This window comes from Gambusia affinis, linkage group LG01, assembly GCF_019740435.1.
Source record: "Gambusia affinis linkage group LG01, SWU_Gaff_1.0, whole genome shotgun sequence".
Taxonomy (NCBI): Eukaryota; Metazoa; Chordata; class Actinopteri; order Cyprinodontiformes; family Poeciliidae; genus Gambusia; species Gambusia affinis.
In genome coordinates this window covers 713289-734106 of record NC_057868.1, presented here as the reverse complement: position 1 = coordinate 734106, position 20818 = coordinate 713289, and the positions used below count along the sequence as shown (strand labels likewise).

The window sequence follows — 20818 nt, the reverse complement described above, 5'->3', positions numbered from 1 at the left end:
GGAATTTTTTTTAATAAAAAGTGAATCTCTTTCCTTTTATTCACAATGCATTTGTAAAAAGAACAAAAATAATAAATCATTCAAAAACCAAAAATACTTTCAGCATACATTACAGATACCTCATAATATGCCATTATACCAAATATTAATTAATTTTACAATATAAAACAGAAACAAAACTTTTAAGCAACATGATATACTATAAATATACTTACCATCAGTATAAAAAGCCGCAGCGCCTTCGAGCACCTCGACTCTTCCCTCCGACTCCAGAAGTTTCTTTTTGGTAGTTTCAAGTTCAGTTTGAAGAAACTTTACTTTTTGATGCAAAGCTGCAGCTTGTCTGCACTTTTTCTCTATAGCCTCCAGGCTGAGCTTAAAAGCATCATTGATGCTTTTTTTCACCTCATGCCTGGAGGCGGTGGGATCTGTGCAATGGTACTATAAGAAAAAAAAAAAACAGTTACACATTTTACAATGAACACTAATACTTTACTGAACACCATAAATAATAAATCATACTATGGAGACTATTCCATCACTCTAAATACTTCTTGTGAAACATGCTGTTTGTGAATAAAAGTTTAAAACAGATAAAACATCTAAAGATAACTTAAAAATTCACACAAAATAAATCATTCTTTTAAGAAGATGGTCACATATGAAACACGTGAAAACTGCAGTCAGTTGTTTAATAGAATAGAATTCAAATCAAAGGGATAAATTCAGACTGTTCCGTCAAGCAACATTGTAATACATTTAAATTAAACAACATAAAATCCAGGATACCACAATGTGTTGAAGAAATATATATTCCATGAATCCCACCAGGAAAGAAATGCATGTTACATAAAAAGCTACCCTAAAAAAATACAAAATAAGAATTCACTGCTAAAATTTTTTTAGATTTGCATCACAAGAATTTTTCACTAAAACGACCTATGCAACTTGAAGATGAACCAAATATTAATTAAATAAAATTCTAAAAATAGAAAGTTCAAACAATATAAACTATTTAGAAATATTTAGTAATCTACAACAATTTAATCATTTTAATATTGCTTTTGCAGCTGATAGGTCTTCTCTTTTGCTTAACTTTTTATTACAATTCTACCAAAACTGAAATAATCTATTACATATAGATATTTACATTAGATTTATTGTGTTGGTGATGTTTAGGAAGGTAATAGCAGACCAGCAATTGTGCACTTATGAATGTCTTCAACAAAAATATTGTAATTATATTTTTATGCAATATCAATAAAGAATTTAAGAACTTCACTTGAAATGAAATAAGTCTTACGTAAAACACATTTAAAGCTGCGTTGATATCAAACGCATGTGAAGTTTAAAGTTCGAAACGTATGCACAAAAAACAAGCCTTGCTCGTCAGGTTTAGATTAAAATATGTGGAGTGTCGGACGCACTCGAAGCATAGAACGCTCCATACAGTTCGAATCGCGCAACGAAAAAAGAAATGCACTGCAACAATCCAACATGCAATCCACATAGACTTTCAAAATGAAACATGCGTACCTGATAATTAAAAGGCAAGATTTATTTTACCAACACAAATCCACATCGCCCTTCTGGAAACCACCATGATTTATAACTTTTTAATAATTACATGTAAAGTCTACCGTATTGGGAGGGAACTACGGTTTATTTTACCAGCCTTTCCAACCGTGCTCCAATATTAATATTTCCCCATATTGACTCACTTCCCTCTATTTAAGTACCCCGGTCTTACGCCAAAGTCTCTCTTCCACATTAAGTACTTTCTTTCTTCCGTCTTAAATTTATCCCGCGCCATTAACTAACGTTCATCTGCCCGATAGTGTAAAGGTCACCCTTTTTTCCCTCCATTTTACGTATGTAATTAACATGTACCAACTCCAGGCAAAGGTTACTGTATTCTCTAACATAAGACGTCACAGGTATGCTTTTATATATAAAGAAAGAATGACCGAAATTCGAATTATTTAACACTACACAACCTAATACCAAAACTTCCAAAAACAGTATTTTTTAAAATGTGTTACCAAATAATATACTTACACAAGCGAGCTGGGCCGCACTCTGCACGGCCTTGAATTCAGGGTCCGTGAGTTTGGGCAATTTCAAAGGAGAATCCATCTTCTAGAAAGAATAAAATATAAACATAATAACTATAAAGACTTAACACAAAAAAAACATTACCTTATTGTACAAAAGATACCATAAAATACCTACTTCAAGCAGTCTGATATAGAAGAAAAGAAAATGTCCGACGGAAACTGAGAATATATAACGCAAAACATAAAGTGGGCGGTACTAAAAGAAAGGCCCGCCCTCCTTCTCAAATTTAACTGGAAAAACTTTGTGATTGATGGAGGAAGTTGCTTTCTTAATGGACCTTACAACAGGGAACGCCTTTCATTGGCTGATGCCCATTCTACATGGTAGCGCCATTAATTCATTAATTTTGTTTATAAATAATCACATCAAAAGTTCGAAATGTTGTCTTCCCCGCCAAAATATAACAATGTGTGAAGGATTTACTTGTATTAACTTGCTGGTAAATAAGCCAATTTCAATATGGCGGACGCTATAACGTATCACAACAATGGGCTCAACCATTCAAGAGATAACTTCCGGGTGAAAAGCTCTGTGTTACAATCAGCGATATCTCAGATCTCCAACTGGGATGTTAATGTTGTAGTGCTTTTGTAATTTGTAATTGTGCTTCGTTAATGTAGTGGTTTGCACTTCAGAGAGACCATAAGATAATGTGAACAGATTTCCAAGACTAAATCTATGGAGATTTCTCGCTCAGTGATAAAGAAAAAGCAAATTTATCACAATAAAATGAAGAAACTGGGACAGTTACCCTTTACATATTTATTAATATTTATTAAACATTAAAAATCAAATATAAAAGCAGGAGCGCATCTCTTCACACAGTAGTAATATTACTATTAGTAATAATAATAAAACTAATAGAAAATTCAAACTGGATATATGGGGGCAAATTGTGTCCATACTTTGGAAGTGAGCATAAATAAATAGTTGGTACTTCTGTTAATGAACAAAAAGCCCACAGTGGTAACAGAACTTAGTTGAAACTGACAAAAGTAGTAAAAAATTGTTTACTGACCAAACTGATGAAAGTCAGAGACTGCTTTTAAATTGTTGCTCAATTAAAATTATGGTAGCTAAAACTTATTTGCATTTTTGTATCTGTGACCAAAGAGCTGATGGAGCTTTTGTCTCATTTCTCTCAGAACCTGTGTGGTAAATTCAGCCTCACTTTTTTATGATTTACTTTCCTCTTTGGTAATTTCACACGAAGTCCACCTTGATCTTGAATTTCACCTTTGCTTTTTGGACTTTTAGTAAACATTCATATCATAATTCTCCTAAATTTTCAATTTTCTTCCTGCGGTTACAGCCAGGGAGATCGGCTCCAGTCCTGTTGGCCTTAAATTTAAGAATAATCTTTTCAGTATCAAACTAAAAGAATTGCAGTAATCTTGGTCTGCCATTTTGTTATTCTGTTAAACCTTAATTAAAAACAATGTCTGATTTTTATTGGTTAATTTTCAGTAAATTCTCATTTATTACTTTTGTCAGTTGCAAGTTGTTTCAATGACCACTGTGGGTTTTTGAGTCATTAACAGAAGATTCCAACAACTTTGTCCACCTGTGAATGTTGTGCATGAATGGAAACATAAATGTCCATAAATACAAGAGGTGTGTGTGTAAAGTTATGTAGCTGATTTTTAAGGAAACTATGTGTGTTTGAGATGAGTGAACTCTGGTGATGAAGTCCAACAACATGAGCTCATCTCTGGATCTGCAAACCCTCCTCGGTCTGAAGAACCATCAGCAACATTATCATAGAGGTCTGGATAGAATAAGAGCAGAAAACATTATGTGAAAAACTGAGGAACACCACATTGATATTTAAACACTTAAAAGGCAATGTATAAGATAATAAATAGTAAAATGTTTATATTTCATGTTTCTCTTCAGCATTGTCAGTTTTCCCATTTTCTTCATTTATTCAGTTCATCAGAATATTTTCCTCCCGTCTCATCTTTCATCAGTCTGCGACTATTCTGCAACAGACATATCACATTCACAATCTCCTCCAAAAAAATTAGATTGGAAATTAAATACTGAACATTCACAATTTAATAAGTAAAATTAGATTTGTTCTCTTTTATAGTTTGGTTATTTTGAGATGAGGAGCTGGATTCTTCCTAGTAAAGTCTTAGTGAAGGTAATTTTATTTATATAACCCATTTTCAGCAACAAGGCAATGCAAAGTTCTTTACAGGTATTAAAAGGAAATACAAACAAAATAACAAATCAAAAGAAAGAGCAAAAGAAGAAAAGAATCTACCAGTAATAATGTTGATCTAAAGTAAATAAACTAGATACTCTTATTCAGGGTTGGTACATAAGAATAACTAAGTGTCCTCTGGTCTAATTCCTTTTCTGGGTTGGGAGAATAGTAGTCTAAAAAGTAATTGCTAAGGGAGTTTTTCTGGGTTCCAAGTTCTAATACCTGTTCCGGGATGCTAAATAAGTGTAAGTAAGTAAGTATCCTCTAGACTTCTGGATTTCTAGATACTGTAAATATGACTATTCTCTTAACTTTCAAGTATGCTCTAAATTTGTAAAAGTAACGAGTATGCCACAGTTTCTAAGTCATAATAAAAACTAAATATTCCTGTTGTGGGAAAAATTTTTATGGATTCTAAGTTTGTTGTAATGCCTTTTCTGGGTTGCAATAATAGAAGTCTTTCTGCATTATAATCTAAAAAATGATACAATATTCATCTACATAAGGAGTGCTACACTTTCTAAAATGTAAGCTAAAGAGTGACTAATAAAATATAGTCTCTGTATTACAAATTTGTTTTAATTCCTTTTCTAGGTTAAAAGTGAGTACTCCACAGTTTCTAACGAAATAAAATAAAAAAGAGGAAAGGACTTATAAGAGGGCTGCAGTTGGTAGCACTGTTGCCTTGGCTCTGAATTTCACAAGTTTTTGGGCGAGCTGCTCCAAACTCACTAGGATGGATCTTTATCCACCCCAAGAGAGGAATCCATAATAAAATTTGGTGGGCGTGGCAAACTTTCTCTATAGCGCCCCCTAGAATATTTTAAATGATCAGCATGCTTTAACCTAGAATTACGAAACTTGGTACATATGTGTATCTTTTCAGGAAGAACAAAAAAGTGTCTTGGAGCCATATTTTTTAATTGAACATTACAGCTAACAAATGTGATGATGATCTGAGTTAATAGATTTTATGAACATTTTTCTTATATACAGTATATTTTTTAAATATAAAATTAGTTAAATACAAAAGGGGTCAAATGTAATAAAGATGAATACGCTTCATCTATACTCTCTAGTAGAACAATTTCACCTTGATTTTGAGTTAGTGGACCACATGATTTGGAAGCTATTGAAGAAATCATCTCATTTAATATAAAAATTATTTATCCAACCATTTTCTTACAAACTCCAGTCCTCAAGGGCCGCTGTCCTGCAACTTTTAGATGTGCCGCTGCTGCACCACCTGGATAGAATGATTAGGTCATTAGCCCCACCCACTTCCAACTGGAAGTCACCTTTTTTTCCTGCTGTATGTCTTACTTTTCTCTGTTTTTTATATGGATTTAATCCAGTGCAAACTCACTTAAAATGATAAGGTGATGACATCTGTCAATGCTGGCTGAACAGTGTGGGCGTGGCCAAATGGCGAATATCAGACCCTCGCCATATTCATAGGATTGTCTTTAAATCACACATGGATGATCCGATTGGCACCAAACTTGAAATGTAAGACCTGTGGTAACCTTTAAAGAGCTATTGGAAGAAAATTCTAAATTAGCTTAATTTTGGAAAAAAAGCTTGGCTCTCTTTTCTTCCTATTTCCCGAGTCCCTGAGCGTATGACTTCACAGCTGGAAGAAAACAGCGAGGCGTGCTGACGTCACAGTGTTACAGAGTTTAATCCAATAGGAAAACACCATATGAATTAACAAGAAAACTGCAGATTACAGAGATATACATTTTTTACCTGAGTCAGAGAATTAACAGAAAAGAACAAAACAGAAAGAAGGACAAAGACGCGTCTTTGGAGAGAGCTGTCAGGAAAAGCAGAATCGACCAGCTATCTGAATTCTTATTATTGTGCATTCACTTTTCTAGTGAAGGCGTTTCTTTTTGTTAATATATGCAAATAGGGCGTTCCCTGTTTTGACCAACCAAAAGCTACCTTGGAAAAAACTTAGACCTTCTCCTAAGTTACAGCAGAAATCAAGAGTTGTTTACTACTTGTTAAAATTATAAGTTATTTTCATCAAACATAGTTTTCTGCTTTTCTGTTTTCAGCCTCTCCAAAAACTTAAATCTTTGTCACATAACAAAATGAGGTAGAATTCCTTTTTGTAATTCAAACAATTTTCCTTTGATTCTGAAATTATCCCTGATAATACATTTTTTCAAATACATTCATCATCTACTAGATTAATACTTCTAACTTGGATAATAAACTTTAATCAAAAACATGTGATTAGTATTTAAAGATGTATTAAAATTAGACGTTTGTACTAGGCTGTAACCAACTCCAGATGCAGCCCTCTTCTCTGAGAAACCCCCGACCTTCGACCTCTGAGCCGGGGAGATATGGTTTATGGCCCACCTAATTTAAAGCCTTTCAAGAGAATAGTGTTTTGGTTAAACTCCTCCAAGAGAATGTTTATCTCTTGCCTCCTTGCTGTCTCCTAGCTTACATCTGTTTAGCTTTTGTCCAGATAAGAATGTTCAATCTACCTAAATGCACATGGCTGTGAGATTAACTATATTAAACACTCAAAATAGTTATATTTCCTCAACAGAGCTCAAATGTTTTGAAATGTAATTTGACTCCACTGCGCCCCCTAGGTTAATCCATCAGCTATATCACCACTGTAAATGGACCGATCTGCACCAGATTTTTTGTGAGTTGTCGGGGAGCGCTGCCGAACGCATTCACGTGTGTCATCTGGCGGGCGATCGGGCGGGGAAGATTCGTGACAGATCCTGCTGCGGCGAGCGGGCGCCGGCTCTGGAAACGGCGCGAGAGCTTCCGCGGCGGCTGGAACTCCGCGGTGGCCAGTGAGCCGGAGCGGCGCTTGCTGCGAGCGCCGCACGACGCTGCTCCGCAGCTTTAATTATATTTTTATTTTTTAAAATAAATTTACAACCAAACAACAATAATAGCAAGTAATCCTGTAGATTTTCTCAAATAATAAAGGTATTGTGCTGAGCAGTAAATTCCCTGATTTCTCATTTTGTTCATATTTTCACACAGAACAAAAGCAGATCCTGACCCACATGTTGACAACACAGTATAATTAGTGAGTAATGTTTTTATTTCTAAATGTACACATCGAAAAATATAAAAAGCTTAAACATTAATCTCATTAATCTGTGTGATACTGAGACGACTCTTCTACTAATAACTGTAGCATTTACCATAAATTCTGCCTTCTAGCCACAACGCATTCAGAGCATGTGAATGAGTCAACACAAGTTTAGACATTATTGTCCAGACGTCTCCTTGATTTGCAGCATAAAATGATCTCAACATGCCAAAACAGGGAAGGTCAGTGTTGGTGAAAAAGATCCTTTTCCAAGGCCTCATGTGAATTAGGCTCGTCATGGAAAACTGTTGTCATGACAATCTTTTGGACATGTTGGCTGCAAATCAGATCATATTTTCTGAGAAGACTTGAGCCCCTCCTCCACAGGACTGTAATTTCTTGGTTGGTATCTGAACAACGATAAGACGAGTAATGAAGGGATTTATTTCCTTCTTCCTCCACAAATGATCATAACTAATCTTCGGCTGTGCGTATCACTGTAGTAATTTTGTTGCTGAAGAACGGGATGTTTGCTGCATGTGAGCCATAAAGTTACGTTAATGAGTCCACAAGATTACAGTAAACTATAAAGTCGTGTGCTTGAAAAGCAATATACTTGGTGTTTACCTGCTTTGCTTTTGATTTCATTTTGACCTCAACAATCAGATGCGGATATGACCTATGTTCACTTAATCCTCATTATTTAGCTTGAGTTTGTAACTCGTAATGTTTTGTTTGAATGTAAATTGAAGTTGCTTTAATTTAAAGGAGTGCGACAGAAAGATCTGTTTGATGTTTATATAATACCAATTTGATGAAAAAGAAGATCAAAATAAAGCTCTATAATTTCATGAATGTTTGGAGTTTCTATTCAGTAATGATAAGAAGTTGTACGGATACTTTTAGAAAATCATCTCACACTCATTGATCTTATCCATATTTATTTTGTTAAATAAATATGGATAAGATCATAATAAGTCCATTTCATGTTTTGCATCCAATAGCGTATCCAACACACTGGATTCACTGGATTGAGAATATTTGTTTTTCTTCACTGATTTAGTTGTTTGTATGTTATGATCAATGGGCATTTGCTGTTATATTTTGACTACTTTCAAGTCCTGAGTTATTGTATAAATGGTCTTGCCATACTCAGCTTATATCATCATAGCTAGAAAGGTGAGAACATTTCCGGTTTACTAAGAGTCCGTGTTAGTAGCGCCCTTTAGCTACAAACTGAACAAATTAAATGTGTTGCTTGAAACATCATCTTAATATGATGTTACAAACCATGTTTATGTTTATTAGCTATGCTAATTACAACTTGAACTGGAACTGTTCCCCTCATGAACCCCGCTCTGAGCTACGACTGGTTTCTGTCTGTTTTCCATTTCCTGCTCTTTCTGCAGTTCACCTGGATGTTTAACATTTTGTTTAACTCAATTCAGTTTATTGACATAGTATCAATTTAAAATAAATGTTGACACAGAAATCATTCAAGACTGTAATTGCAACATTTTGGGAAATATCTACATTGTCTTACCTCAAAATGTTAAAAGACTGTAGAAATTGATATTTCTATCATGCAGCACCCTAATATAGTTTATTAGGATGCCTCTCAATTTTATAAACTGTTAAGTTATAATTTGAGTAGTGAATTGACAAATACTAAACCTTTATGGCAGAGAGATTTGAGAATAGAATAAACAAAAGAAAAATGGTTGAATGTGCTGCCAGACAGTGGTAAATATGTGAAAGAGGCCAGAAATAAATGTATACAGTATAAGGTGCCATGTTATCATATGCCTATCAGAATAGAATAGAATAGAATAGAATAGAATAGAATAGAATAGAATAGAATAGAATAGAAGTACTTTATTCATCCCAGCAGGGAAATTACTTCACAGTTGCAGCATAAAGCAAGACACAGTAACAACTAGTTGTAGATAAAATAAAATTAAAAATAAATATAAAATGCTATAAATTGTAAAATTGTAAAGTGCTGTAAAATATAAAATGCAAAATCTGTATAAAATTACAGAGATTCAAAAAATGCAGATATGTATATGTAATATATGTACAGCAAGTGCAGTTGTGCAAAATTGGGCTAATTAGTGCAGAACAATGATTTATCTTTTATTGTACAGTGAGATTTCATGTGGCAGGAAGGATTTCCTGTATCTGTCCCTACGACAGCAGAGCGGAGCAGTCTATGTGAGAAGGTGCTCTGCTGTCTGTCCACTATGTGGTGGAATACATATGATGAAAATAATGTCTGACAATATGTGTTGGAAATGTAAGAAAGAGATGGGCAGATATCTTCACTGTTCTCTGGTTTCACCCTTTTGGATTAAAATCTTGGAGCCTCTGAGTTCACGGCTCGCCTCAGAGATCCTTCAGATTCCAGAACCGGGTTTATTAGGAGACAGAACTCAAAAGGAGTTTTTACAGTTGTGGTGGTTGGTCTGGTGACAATATGCAGGATCATCTTAAGACCATCTTGAAACACCACAAAGTGTCCTGAGCTTTGTATGAAGCCATGATCAACAGCATGATCAGGACACGGACTGGGATAACTTATGGGACTCACTGAAAAGAATTACTGTGTGAAATGTCAGGATGAAGCTTCTTGGATTTTCTGGACAACTCATTTTTCCCAGCTACTTGAACTAACACTGTAACATGCATGTGATGTATAGCTGTGCCTTTTCTGTTTGTGTTTTTGCTTTACATTCAGCAAATCAATAAAAAATGTTAATTACAAAAAGACTGCTGTTATGCTTTTACAAAAGCTTAATCGTTTTAATATGCTAAAAGTTCTTGCTGAACTCTGTTGATCCAACCTGAAATTGTTCAGTGTTGTCTCTCCACTGAACCCCATTTCTTTTGTTTCAAAAGAAAGATATAAACGTTGTCAATCAATGAGGTCAGGAAATGATTTTATAAAATGGAAATATTTCAAGTCACTTGAATAAATGCAAGTTACACCTTTATTGTAATCTTTTTCATTTATTTTATTATTATCTATGAGCTTGTTTAGTCAGCAGACATAATCCTTTATTACAGCTTTTGGAGTAGTGGAAACGTAGAAGCAGCTCTGATCAGGTGCCACATAACAGTTTAGCTCTTGTATTAAGCGCCCCAAACACCATCTTGTTGTGATCTGTGTTTTTGAGTTCTCTGTGTGTTTATTTCAAGTTCCTGAGTCTCTGTGTTGTCCTGTCTCCCCTTGATTAGTTCCCAGGTGTATTCAGTGTCACCTGTGTGTCTGTGTCTTCGTCGGGTCCTAACCTCTCTTCCGATGGCTAAGCAGTCATTTGTCGTGTGCTGTCTACCCTGTCCTTCGTTAAACCTGTTGCTACCAGTGCGGAGCCATTGTATTCCGCTGTGCTGCCAGGATTTTGGAACTGTTTGGACCTGTTCTTGTACCATTACTCATCATTAAATCACCATCATTTTCACTCTACCCGGTTCATCAGTGTTTTTGCCTCACCTCCACTCACCGATTCATGACACATCTTCTCGGTGAAACATAGTGGTGGCAGCATTATGTCATCAGAGAAGCTACTTGGAGGTGATTGGGAGATGGATGGAAAAATCTGTGAAGGTGGGAAGTCTATAGTCTGTCTCAGACTACAGACTGAGACAGAGGTTGGAAGGTGGACCAAGGTGGACCCTTCCAACAGGACAACAGCCCCAAACATCCAGCTACAATAAAACGTCTGATATCTGATGTCTTACAAACTAACTTTGATTGAGATTCTTTGGCAAGACTATAGGACTGATGTCCAGTTCTGCAAACTGAATGAACTGAATATATGGTTCAATAGGACTCACAGGCCTGACTACAAACAGGGAACACTTTCAAATATTATTAGTCAAAATCTTGAAACCCAAGACTTCTTTTCAGATCCTAATTTTCACTATTTTCCACCAGTCTATCTAAAATCTAGATAAACCAATCTAGATACCAAAAAATGACATCAGTACCACCTGATATTAGCCATTTTATTGATATCAGCCCAAATTATGCCAATGAAAACTGTGATGTGAAAATGTTTGAGGTGTTCTTCACGTTCCACACGTTTCAGATCAAGTTTGATGATCAGAACTCGGATCAAAATGTGCCAACACAGCGAGCAAGAAGGCTACAAGATCAGCGTTAACACAAATGTATCATTGTGTTTATTATTTTCCTGGACTTTCCCCTTTGTGCCCTGAAACTCTCGTCTTTCTGTCATTTCAAGTAAGGAGACAGAAAACATTGGGCGGTTTTATGGCCACAGCTTCACGTGCTCCAGCCCGGCCGGCCCGGAAAGATAACGCTCTGCTTCAGAAACCCACCCACTTAAACTTTGATATGTTTTATTGTCGGGCATTCATGCATTCAAGGAAGCAGAATAAGACTGCTTATCGTTTAGTCCCATTTCTCAGTCCTTCCCATGAGTGTGCACAACAGAACAGCCAATAAATGACTCTGCTCAGGTTATCACCTGAGCAGAGTATCTGTGTTTGGGTTACTAAATAACCAGGCCGGTTAGGCAGCTGTTACTGAACGGACATGCTATCCCTACACAGTCCTTATCCTTATCCATTATTTGGGTCATTATCATGGACCCAAATAATGAAATTAAAACATAAAAGACAAGCACATTTATTTGATAACCTGGCTGTGGTTCTACTTATATTTCCAAAGTACTTTCTAATCATTCTTACGGGATACTGACTCGAAAAGCAGCCTCACTGAGAGTCGCCTCTGTGGCTAGCTGTGGTCAGAAACAGTGAAGGAATCAGGCGGTGGCTGTCACAGCTCCTGTGTGACGACAGTTCAGCAGCAGCACCTGTTAGAGTTCAGGATATTCACTGAACTCTGATCCAGAACCGCACAGCATTCTGGGAAACAGGCAGAGGAAAGGCATTATCCACTCATTATCCTAGCTTAGCTAGTAGTGAGGGACTGCTAGCTGCTTAGCTAGCAGTCCCTCACTCACTAGGTTGTTGGTACCAACAACCTAGTGAGTGACTTGCAGCAGTTTTATGTTTCACCACCATGATTCATAACTGCTTAAAAATTAAGAAGCAAAAGGCTGGAGAGAAAACTGTGGATAAAACTGGAAAGGTCACACAGATATTTAAAGCAACATTTCAGCTATTTAAAGCAAAAATACTAATCAATAATTAATCAATCAGTATTGATTTTCAGCCATAATGAACTTGAAAAAAAGTTTCACTGTGAAGAAATGTAACAAAAGCTGCTGGTAGCCAGACAGTCACTGATCCTCAGTTTGGACCTGGTTATCTACAGAATATTATGGATAAATTCTGCTATGTTTGGTTGTAAAATTATATTTAATAAAAATCTAAAGCTAGCTGGCATCACATTTGAGCTCTACTTATTTTACTGTTTCAGTATTTTTATTTAGTCAAATTGTTGCTTCAAATCTGTTTTCCTGTGTTTTGTAAAGCAGGAAGTTTGAGCTGTAATTCATAAAAGCAACATTTGGTTACAATAAAACAGAAACGTTTCTAAAAACTGCCAGGAAACAACCAAACTCCCAAACCATTGCAACTCATTTGGTCTGGTTTGATTTACTTTATTGTCCCCAGAGAGCAACTCATTGGTTGACAAAATAACACAATAACACAACAACAATAACACTGTCAATACAGAGGAAACACAGACACACACACACCCACGCATACACCAAACCATGTCAGGACTCCAAAAGATTCATCGGGAATCATTCAAAAACCCAACAGCTGAAGGAATAAAATAAACAGGTTCTAGTTTAATTTGCTCTTTGGTTGTTGGTGCCAGTTGTCTGATCTCAGGAGCTTTCAGAGGAATCTTGCTTCTTTGTGACCTTTTGTTCTAAAGCCTTGAGTTAAGACTCTTAAAGACACATTACAGACCTTAACTTTCCTAAACTGCTTTTTATTTACCAGGAGGAGGTTATCAAACCAAATGAAGAATAAATCATTCTTCATCATCATTAAAAGCATTCAGTTTAGTCTCCAGTTGGCCCTTTTGCAAATGAAGTAAGTGTTAGCCTCTTAAGCTAACACTATTGTTAGGCTGGTGCCTAGATTTAATCTGGCTGCTACTATACCATTAATTAATTTAATTTATTTTGAAATGTGTGAAATTTAATTTGAAATGCGCTACTGCATCATTAGCTTACTAATACCAGCTGATTGGCTCTCTCCTTGTGCCTCTTATGATGTCATCAGCTCAAACAAAAACAAAAAGGAAATTAACATGCCACTTTTTTAAACTTTTGTAGTTTATGAAATTCTGTTGTGTAAATCCATATTTATAATCCACCCTTGTTTTATCATTTTATGGTCATATAAAATATCCATCACTGGGAACATCTGTAATTTGGCTCCAATAAAAGTTTGACTTTGCTAATAGCTTTAAGTCACATTCTGAGAATCTGGTGAGTTTGGGTGTGAATGGCACCGTCGGTTCTGATCTGGTTCTGATCTGGTTCTGATCTGGTTCTGTACAAGATAAATGCAGCTGACACCTGAAGGATTTCTATTTTCTCCAGGGTTGTACTGAGTTATTCCAGTATGGATGAAAGGTGGAAATAAAGGTGGAACTATAACAGTATAAACATGGGAGGAGTGTTTAGTGGAGGGAAATCAGTACGGCTCTACTCAGTCCTGACTCCTCTTCCTTCTCCTCCTCCTCCACTGCAGGCGCCACCCCAAGGCCAAATCTTTCCATTTGCATAGAGGGCTAAAAAGGGAGCTGACAGAACAGGGCAGGTGGTGACAGCCAACACACTGAGGAGGAAGGAGGATCAGCCTCCAGCACTGAACACCCACTGTCTCGCTTAGACAGAAGCGCAGAACAACATCACACCAGTAGGAGCAACCTGAGCCCATAAACTGATCCCATGTGGAGTGGCAGTGATCTGAGCCAGGCTGGATGACGGATCAACAGGGGATCTTCATCCTCTAACAGGTAAACTGGACTTCTGCAGATCTAAATCTTCTGTTTTTATGACACTGACTCAGGAGGAACACTCCTTCAGACGTAGCTGTGCTAACATGCAATGAGTTTGTTTTTAAGCACCTCATCAATACTGACTGTTCTTGACTTTTATAGCCAGATTATCAGCTATGAACTCTGAGCCCTCATAGCAGACTAATGGTCTGCATGTTGGACTCTAGTTCGCCCACATTGTCTTTCTTGTTTACGCTCTGCTTCTGCCACAACCCACCTCACATTCAGCTCTCTGTATCTGAACGCGTCCACCCCCTCACTCTGAAGACGTCAGGAAGATCAGGTTTCATTTGCTGTGCAAACTGAGAACAGGTAGTGCTGCATTGAGCATGACAGTTGAATTTACAGGATATACAGAAACAGGCAGTTGGAACGAACACAAAGAAGCTGCAGAAGTCTGAATACTTGATGAGGGTTGCAAAAAACACACAAACAAAAAAAAAAACAACCTTGACTGGCATCCAACTGAGCTGGGATTGGTTTTCAGACAGGTCAGTGGGACAGGGAGGAGAAACAGATGAGTGAATGGAGCCAGCAGCTCAGAGACCCACCCAGAGTTTGAAGTTTATGTTTTGGGTTGAGCAGAAGCTCAGTTAATGTTTGACTGAGGAGTTATCATTCTGGGAGCCATTTTTAACGGAAACTCCAGATTTTTTACACAGTTAACCTGATTGGGTTTTTTTACATCAAACTCTTTGTTGTGTAAAAAGACATTCAACCTTCAAACCACACCGAGACATTTTACCTCAATGACAGAAATGCCTAAAATAATGCTGGGGTTCCAAATAAAGCAATCTTTTTTTCTCCCTCCAGGGGGTCTTTTGTGGGCTCTAGTGTCCCTTATAGACTGACAGGACAGGGGGGAAGACATGCGGCAAATGTCAGCCGGGTCTGGGAATCGAACGCGCCACCACCGTGTCGAGGACTGAAGGCCTCCAAATGTGGGTTGCGCTGTCCTCTACGCCACCACAGCACACCCAAAGCAATCGTTTTTAATTCAAACTGGATATAAATAGATCAAATCAGAAATATTTACAATACCAGTAATTTTATTTCTTAAGTTAAAAGAAAACTTAAGAAATAAAATGGAAAATCATAAATTATAATTTGAGAACAAGTATCTTACATTTTTAAATTATTTCATAATTCTTTGGCAGTGGACCAAAAAATTACCCAAACTGTCATTGAGGCTCATTCCAGCTGAGACTGAGAGGTAATTCCTGATGGGACATACAAAAAAATAACGAAAAACATAGGATTTTACAAAAGAATTCATTTTTTGTTCTGGCTGTTTTGGACATCTGTGCTGAGGGAGGAAAGAGAAACATTACTTTTAGTGCAAAATGTTTCTATGAGACAATTATTTCCTATTTAACCAAATGTTGGCTCAGACGTACCATTCTTCAGTTTTCTATAGCTTCAGATGTTGATGTAACTTTTTACAAATGGAATTTATTTCTGTTGTGTTCCTCCTCCTCACTGACCACAAGATAAAAAATTGTACACTTTTAACAAAGTGGTTGATGTGGTTACTAAGTTACTGTCAGGTCACATTGAGCTAAAGGCTAAACGCTGAGGCCAGCACTGTAGATTTTAATTAGAGGTATTAATGCTGGGTTTTTACATTTGTTTACATGTCACACAAACTCACCTATTACAACTAAGATAGAATTAATTATTTTGTGTGCAAAAAATATATATAGAAACATGATTAGATATTAGCAGCAGAAATCTGTTAGTGGGTGTTTAAAAAGCCACAATATTATATAATGAAAAATATACAATATTTCATGTTAAGGAACTTGAAGGTTCCTGAAGAAAATATTTTCTCAGTTTCAGTCCAAATCCATTTGCAGTGGTACAGTCTCTTTTATTTATAGAACCGTTAATTACATTTCCTTATGGAAAGTTAAATATTATTCAGGAAACAGATTTTGCTACATCATTTATCACAGGAAAAGAGACCACACCTTAGAACAGAACTTCAGAGAATCTGATGAGATGTCATTACAATTACACAGAAAAATCTGTCCTAATCCCTGAGAAGCACAACCAACTTCAAGAATAAAGAGCAGCAGGAATGTCAAGAGCAGACGGAGCCGTTAGCTGGAGAACAAGCAGAGCCTCTGTGCCTAGGAGAGCCGAGCAGGACCAGGCCTGAGGGCAGGGCCACAAGAACACCTGTGTTCCTGCCACGTTCACGCCCATACACACACACACACACACTCACCTACACACCCACACACGCACGCACGCACACACACACACACACACACACACACACACACACAGTATGATGTGTGATGTTTGGGCTCTTCAGAACAGAGCGGTTCAGGACAAACAGAAGAGCTGCATTAAAACTCAGCTTAAACTACACATTTTTACCTATTAGGTAATTTCTGAAGGCAGTTGGTGGAGCTGCATTTTATTTAATATAAAGAGCTAAAAATTAATGCATTTAAAAATAATGTTTTGTTGATCTTCATTACTGTGATCATTTTTCTTCTTGCTCTACTTTCTGTTGGTCTAAAATATAAAATCCTATTAAAATATGTGAATGTTTGTGGCTGTACCATTTAAAGGTTCATGACCTGTATGACGGTGTAACCAGCGCCCTCTGCTGGTGCCTCTGTCAAACTGCCGCCATTATTTTTCACATTATTCAAAGATGCTGCAGCATCACTCACGGGTAGAGGGTTAGTAATAGTCAGATAAAGTACTTCAGATGCTGTTAGAAACTTAACCCAAACCTTAATTCTGTCTCATGTGAATTCCCTGCATGTGGACTTAGTGCACTTACTAAACAAAACATTATTTTTATTAATAATCATCAAATGATCCAAAACAGAACAGATCTGATTCTAAGTCACTGTTCAAAAAGTGTCAGAAAACTGCATGTTAGAATGGCGTTCTGTTAAATATAGATTCAGTTACTCACTATTTTGTCTGAGAATAAGAATTTTAAAACAATATTTTAGTAAACTGTGAACAATGTAAGTCCTGGTTGTGGACTGATTACACCAGTTAATTACGTGTCTAACCTGACCTTACGTGTATCCTGCTGAGTTTGTCTCCATGTGTTTTTATTTTTTATTTCATTTCTACATTTTTTTTATTCATGCAATAGTGGTATGGATCACTAAACAGCAGCAGCATTAGTGCAGCTAAACATGGATCCAAACTAAACTAAACTAAACTAAACCTTGAGTCTGGGTGTTAACAGTACTCTCTCTTTTCACTCTCATGTTAATAGTATTAACACACGTCCACTTCCATAATATTAACCGACTTCGTCCGTCCCTCTACCTCCTTTCTGCTTTCTTTCTAGTCCATATTCTGCTCATTTCTCAAATTGATTACTGTAAATCTCTCCTGGTTGTTCTGCCTCATGAATCAATTCATTAACTTCATCTGGTTCAATCTCTGCTGCTCCCATTATTACCAAAATAATGGTAATATTGGGAGCATAGATATGTTTTCTGTCAGGAAAACATATCTATCCTTTATAGGTAACTTTGTCCCACAATCCAGTGTTTCCAACTAATAATTTCACTCTCATGTTTTAAGCTACTTTAACCATAATTAATGTAATATAATTTACTATGGACAAAAGAAAAGCTGTAAGTCCATATTCTGCTCATTTCTCAAATTGATTACTGTAAATCTCTCCTGGTTGTTCTGCCTCATGAATCAAAATCTGCTTTGGTTGAGTTGGATGAAAAACAGATTTTACGTTACAACAAATCTCTCCTCTTTATTCTCTCCTCATTTCACCACATCATTCCAATTTTACAACAACTTCACTGGCTTCCTGTTTCTGTCAGAATTCAATTTAAAATCCTATTGTTTACGTTCAGGGCAGTTCACAACCTGGCCGGTCTTTATCTGTCTGCATATCACCACCTGTTCACGTTCCCTTCATTCTTCCTCTTCCATCCACCTCAGTGCCTCTTGTCCGTCTCAGACCCCTGGAGGAAACAGATTTCTCTTACTGGAACACTCGTCCTCCTGACATCAGTAACATTGAATATGTTGAATATTTTGAATGAAAGCAACACAGAATGAGACAAACTTGACCTAGTGGACAGCTCAACTCTTTGCAAAGTTTAGAACATTAAGGATTAGCATTTTCAATATTTGACAGAATAATCTGCGTTCTTCACATCCCAACTGAGTTGTTTTTTGTTTAGAAAACTGTTTTGTTTAACAGGTTAACATTTTATCCTCAACATAACACATATGTTATGTTAGCTCTTTCAGTTAGCTCTGAAAGAAGTTTATCCATCCATCCATTTTCTGTTCACCCTTGTCCCTAATGGGGTCAGGAGGGTTGCTGGTTCCTCACCAGCTACGTTCTGGGCGAGAGGCTGGGTCACAGGGTCACCCTGGACAGGTCGCCAGTCTGTCGCAGGGCAACACAGAGACATACAGGACACACAACCATTCACACACACACTCACACCTAGGGAGAATTCAGAGACCAATCAACCTGACAGTCATGTTTTTGGACTGTGGGAGGAACCTGGAGAACCCGGAGAGAACCCACCATGCACAGGGAGAACATGCAAACTCCATGCAGAAAGACCCCGGGCCGGGAATCGAACCCAGGACCTTCTTGCTGCAAGGCAACAGCTCTACCAACTGCGCCACTGTGCAACCTTGAAAGAAGTTTAGTCACACAATATATAAGTTCTTTGATTTAAGATTGAATTAAATGTCTTTTTTTACCTTTTCTATTCCAGGTTCAAATGTTTTCATGACTGAAACTCTTCCATGAAGGACACTGTGTCCTAGTTAAAGCCTACGCTGTACCTGACGTCTTCTCCTCTTTGTTGTCTTTACTGTTGATTTTTGCCTAATGACCGAGTAAATTGTTTGACCCGATTTGCCTCATCTTGACTGAATTACTGACCTTGCAGAGCAAAATCCAACCAGTAGTATCTGTAGTAGTATTCGTAGTATCTGTGTGCACTGAGAGGGAGGGTAAAAATAGCTCAGGGTTCAAACAGCTGTAGCTTGTACAAAATCTGCTTTGGTTGTGTTGGATGAAAAACAGATTTTACGTTACAACAAATCTCTCTTCTTTATTCTCTCTTTATCTGAACCCAGAAATCACAGAGTGTCAAAGAGGCGACTTTGACAAAGAGAGGAGTCCTTACATCTGGCAAGATGGGAGAAAACACTCCACAGATCTGGCACATGCAGATTCCTGGGCAGGAAGTTCCAGGTGAGCTGCAGAAGAAGATATCGGTGGCCAGCCAGCCGGAGTGCTCCATCTGCTACAACACCTACGACAACGTCTTCAAAACACCCAAGCTGCTGGAGTGCACCCACACCTTTTGCCTGGAGTGCCTGTCCCGCCTCATGGCCGTCTCCCTGACCGATCAGGATGAGGGCGCTGGCAGCACACGCCTCTCTTGCCCCTTCTGCCGCCATCCCACTATGCTGCCAGAGGACGGGCCCCCCGCCCTGGCCACCAGCCGGGAGGTCCTCTGCAAACTGCCCAGCCACCAGCAGCAGGAGGAGCCCGTGTGGCTGGAGGGGGAGAAGTTGTGCTACAAGACATCCAGACAGGACGCCCACTCCGGAGTGCCTGACAGCCCCACGGCCTTCTGCATCTGCATCGACATCGGGGCCAGTAAGTCAGCGGACGCTCCGGTCCAGACCAGGCGCCGGAGCTCGGGTCTGATGGGCCGACTGGCAGACTGGAAGAGGATGGTGCTGTTCGTGGTGCTCATGGTGCTGCTGGTCATAGTGGTGCTGTGGCCTCTGCAGTGTGTGTTCACCACTGGAAACATGCGCTGCATGAGAAACGGACCCCACATCAGCACCACGGCAACCACCACCACGACCTTTGGCCCGTCGCTCAGCAGGTCCGGCCTGAAAGGATGAGCAGCTCAACTTACAGGACTTTACCGTGACTGACCCGTTGCTTTGAAGAGTTGCATTCTGGGTAATTCGTGTGATGGGCTAGCAATGCGTCTGCTGCCTCTGATGCTGTAGCTGGGACCGGACCTGGTTCCCCTGCAGCGATGGATGAAGGGTTGATTCACTCATTAACTCAGACTTTACAGCTCCAGTTCTGTCAACATTTCCATAAATGGCTGCATCAGAAGTCATGTACGCAAGGAGTAGATAAAACTTTGACACATTTGCACTTTGACCCGAGCTTGTATTCTGAGATAAGAACATCTGACTGGTTCTGTTTGGTACCGACGTAGAACCCTGAAGTCCAGGCCAAACAGCTCAGCACTTTTACTGAACCGGTGTGGAAATGTGAACTTTGTTGGATGGGATCCACATGTACCAATGACAAATGTGCATAATGTGACTGATTGTGACTTTTGATACATCTTTATTTACAAAACTACAATTAAAATTGAAGTATTAAGCTTGT

General features: G+C 38.0%; 1 protein-coding gene across 1 annotated transcript; it reads left to right on the top strand.

Annotated features, from left to right (window-relative positions):
• Positions 1 to 13800: 13800 nt before the first annotated feature.
• Positions 13801 to 20817, top strand: LOC122831410 (RING finger protein 223). Its single transcript, XM_044117566.1, has 3 exons — positions 13801 to 13846; positions 14112 to 14379; positions 19531 to 20817. The coding sequence occupies exon 3, from the start codon at positions 19591 to 19593 to the stop codon at positions 20311 to 20313; it is 723 nt and encodes a 240-aa protein (XP_043973501.1). The 5' UTR covers positions 13801 to 13846; positions 14112 to 14379; positions 19531 to 19590; the 3' UTR covers positions 20314 to 20817.
• Position 20818: the final 1 nt, after the last annotated feature.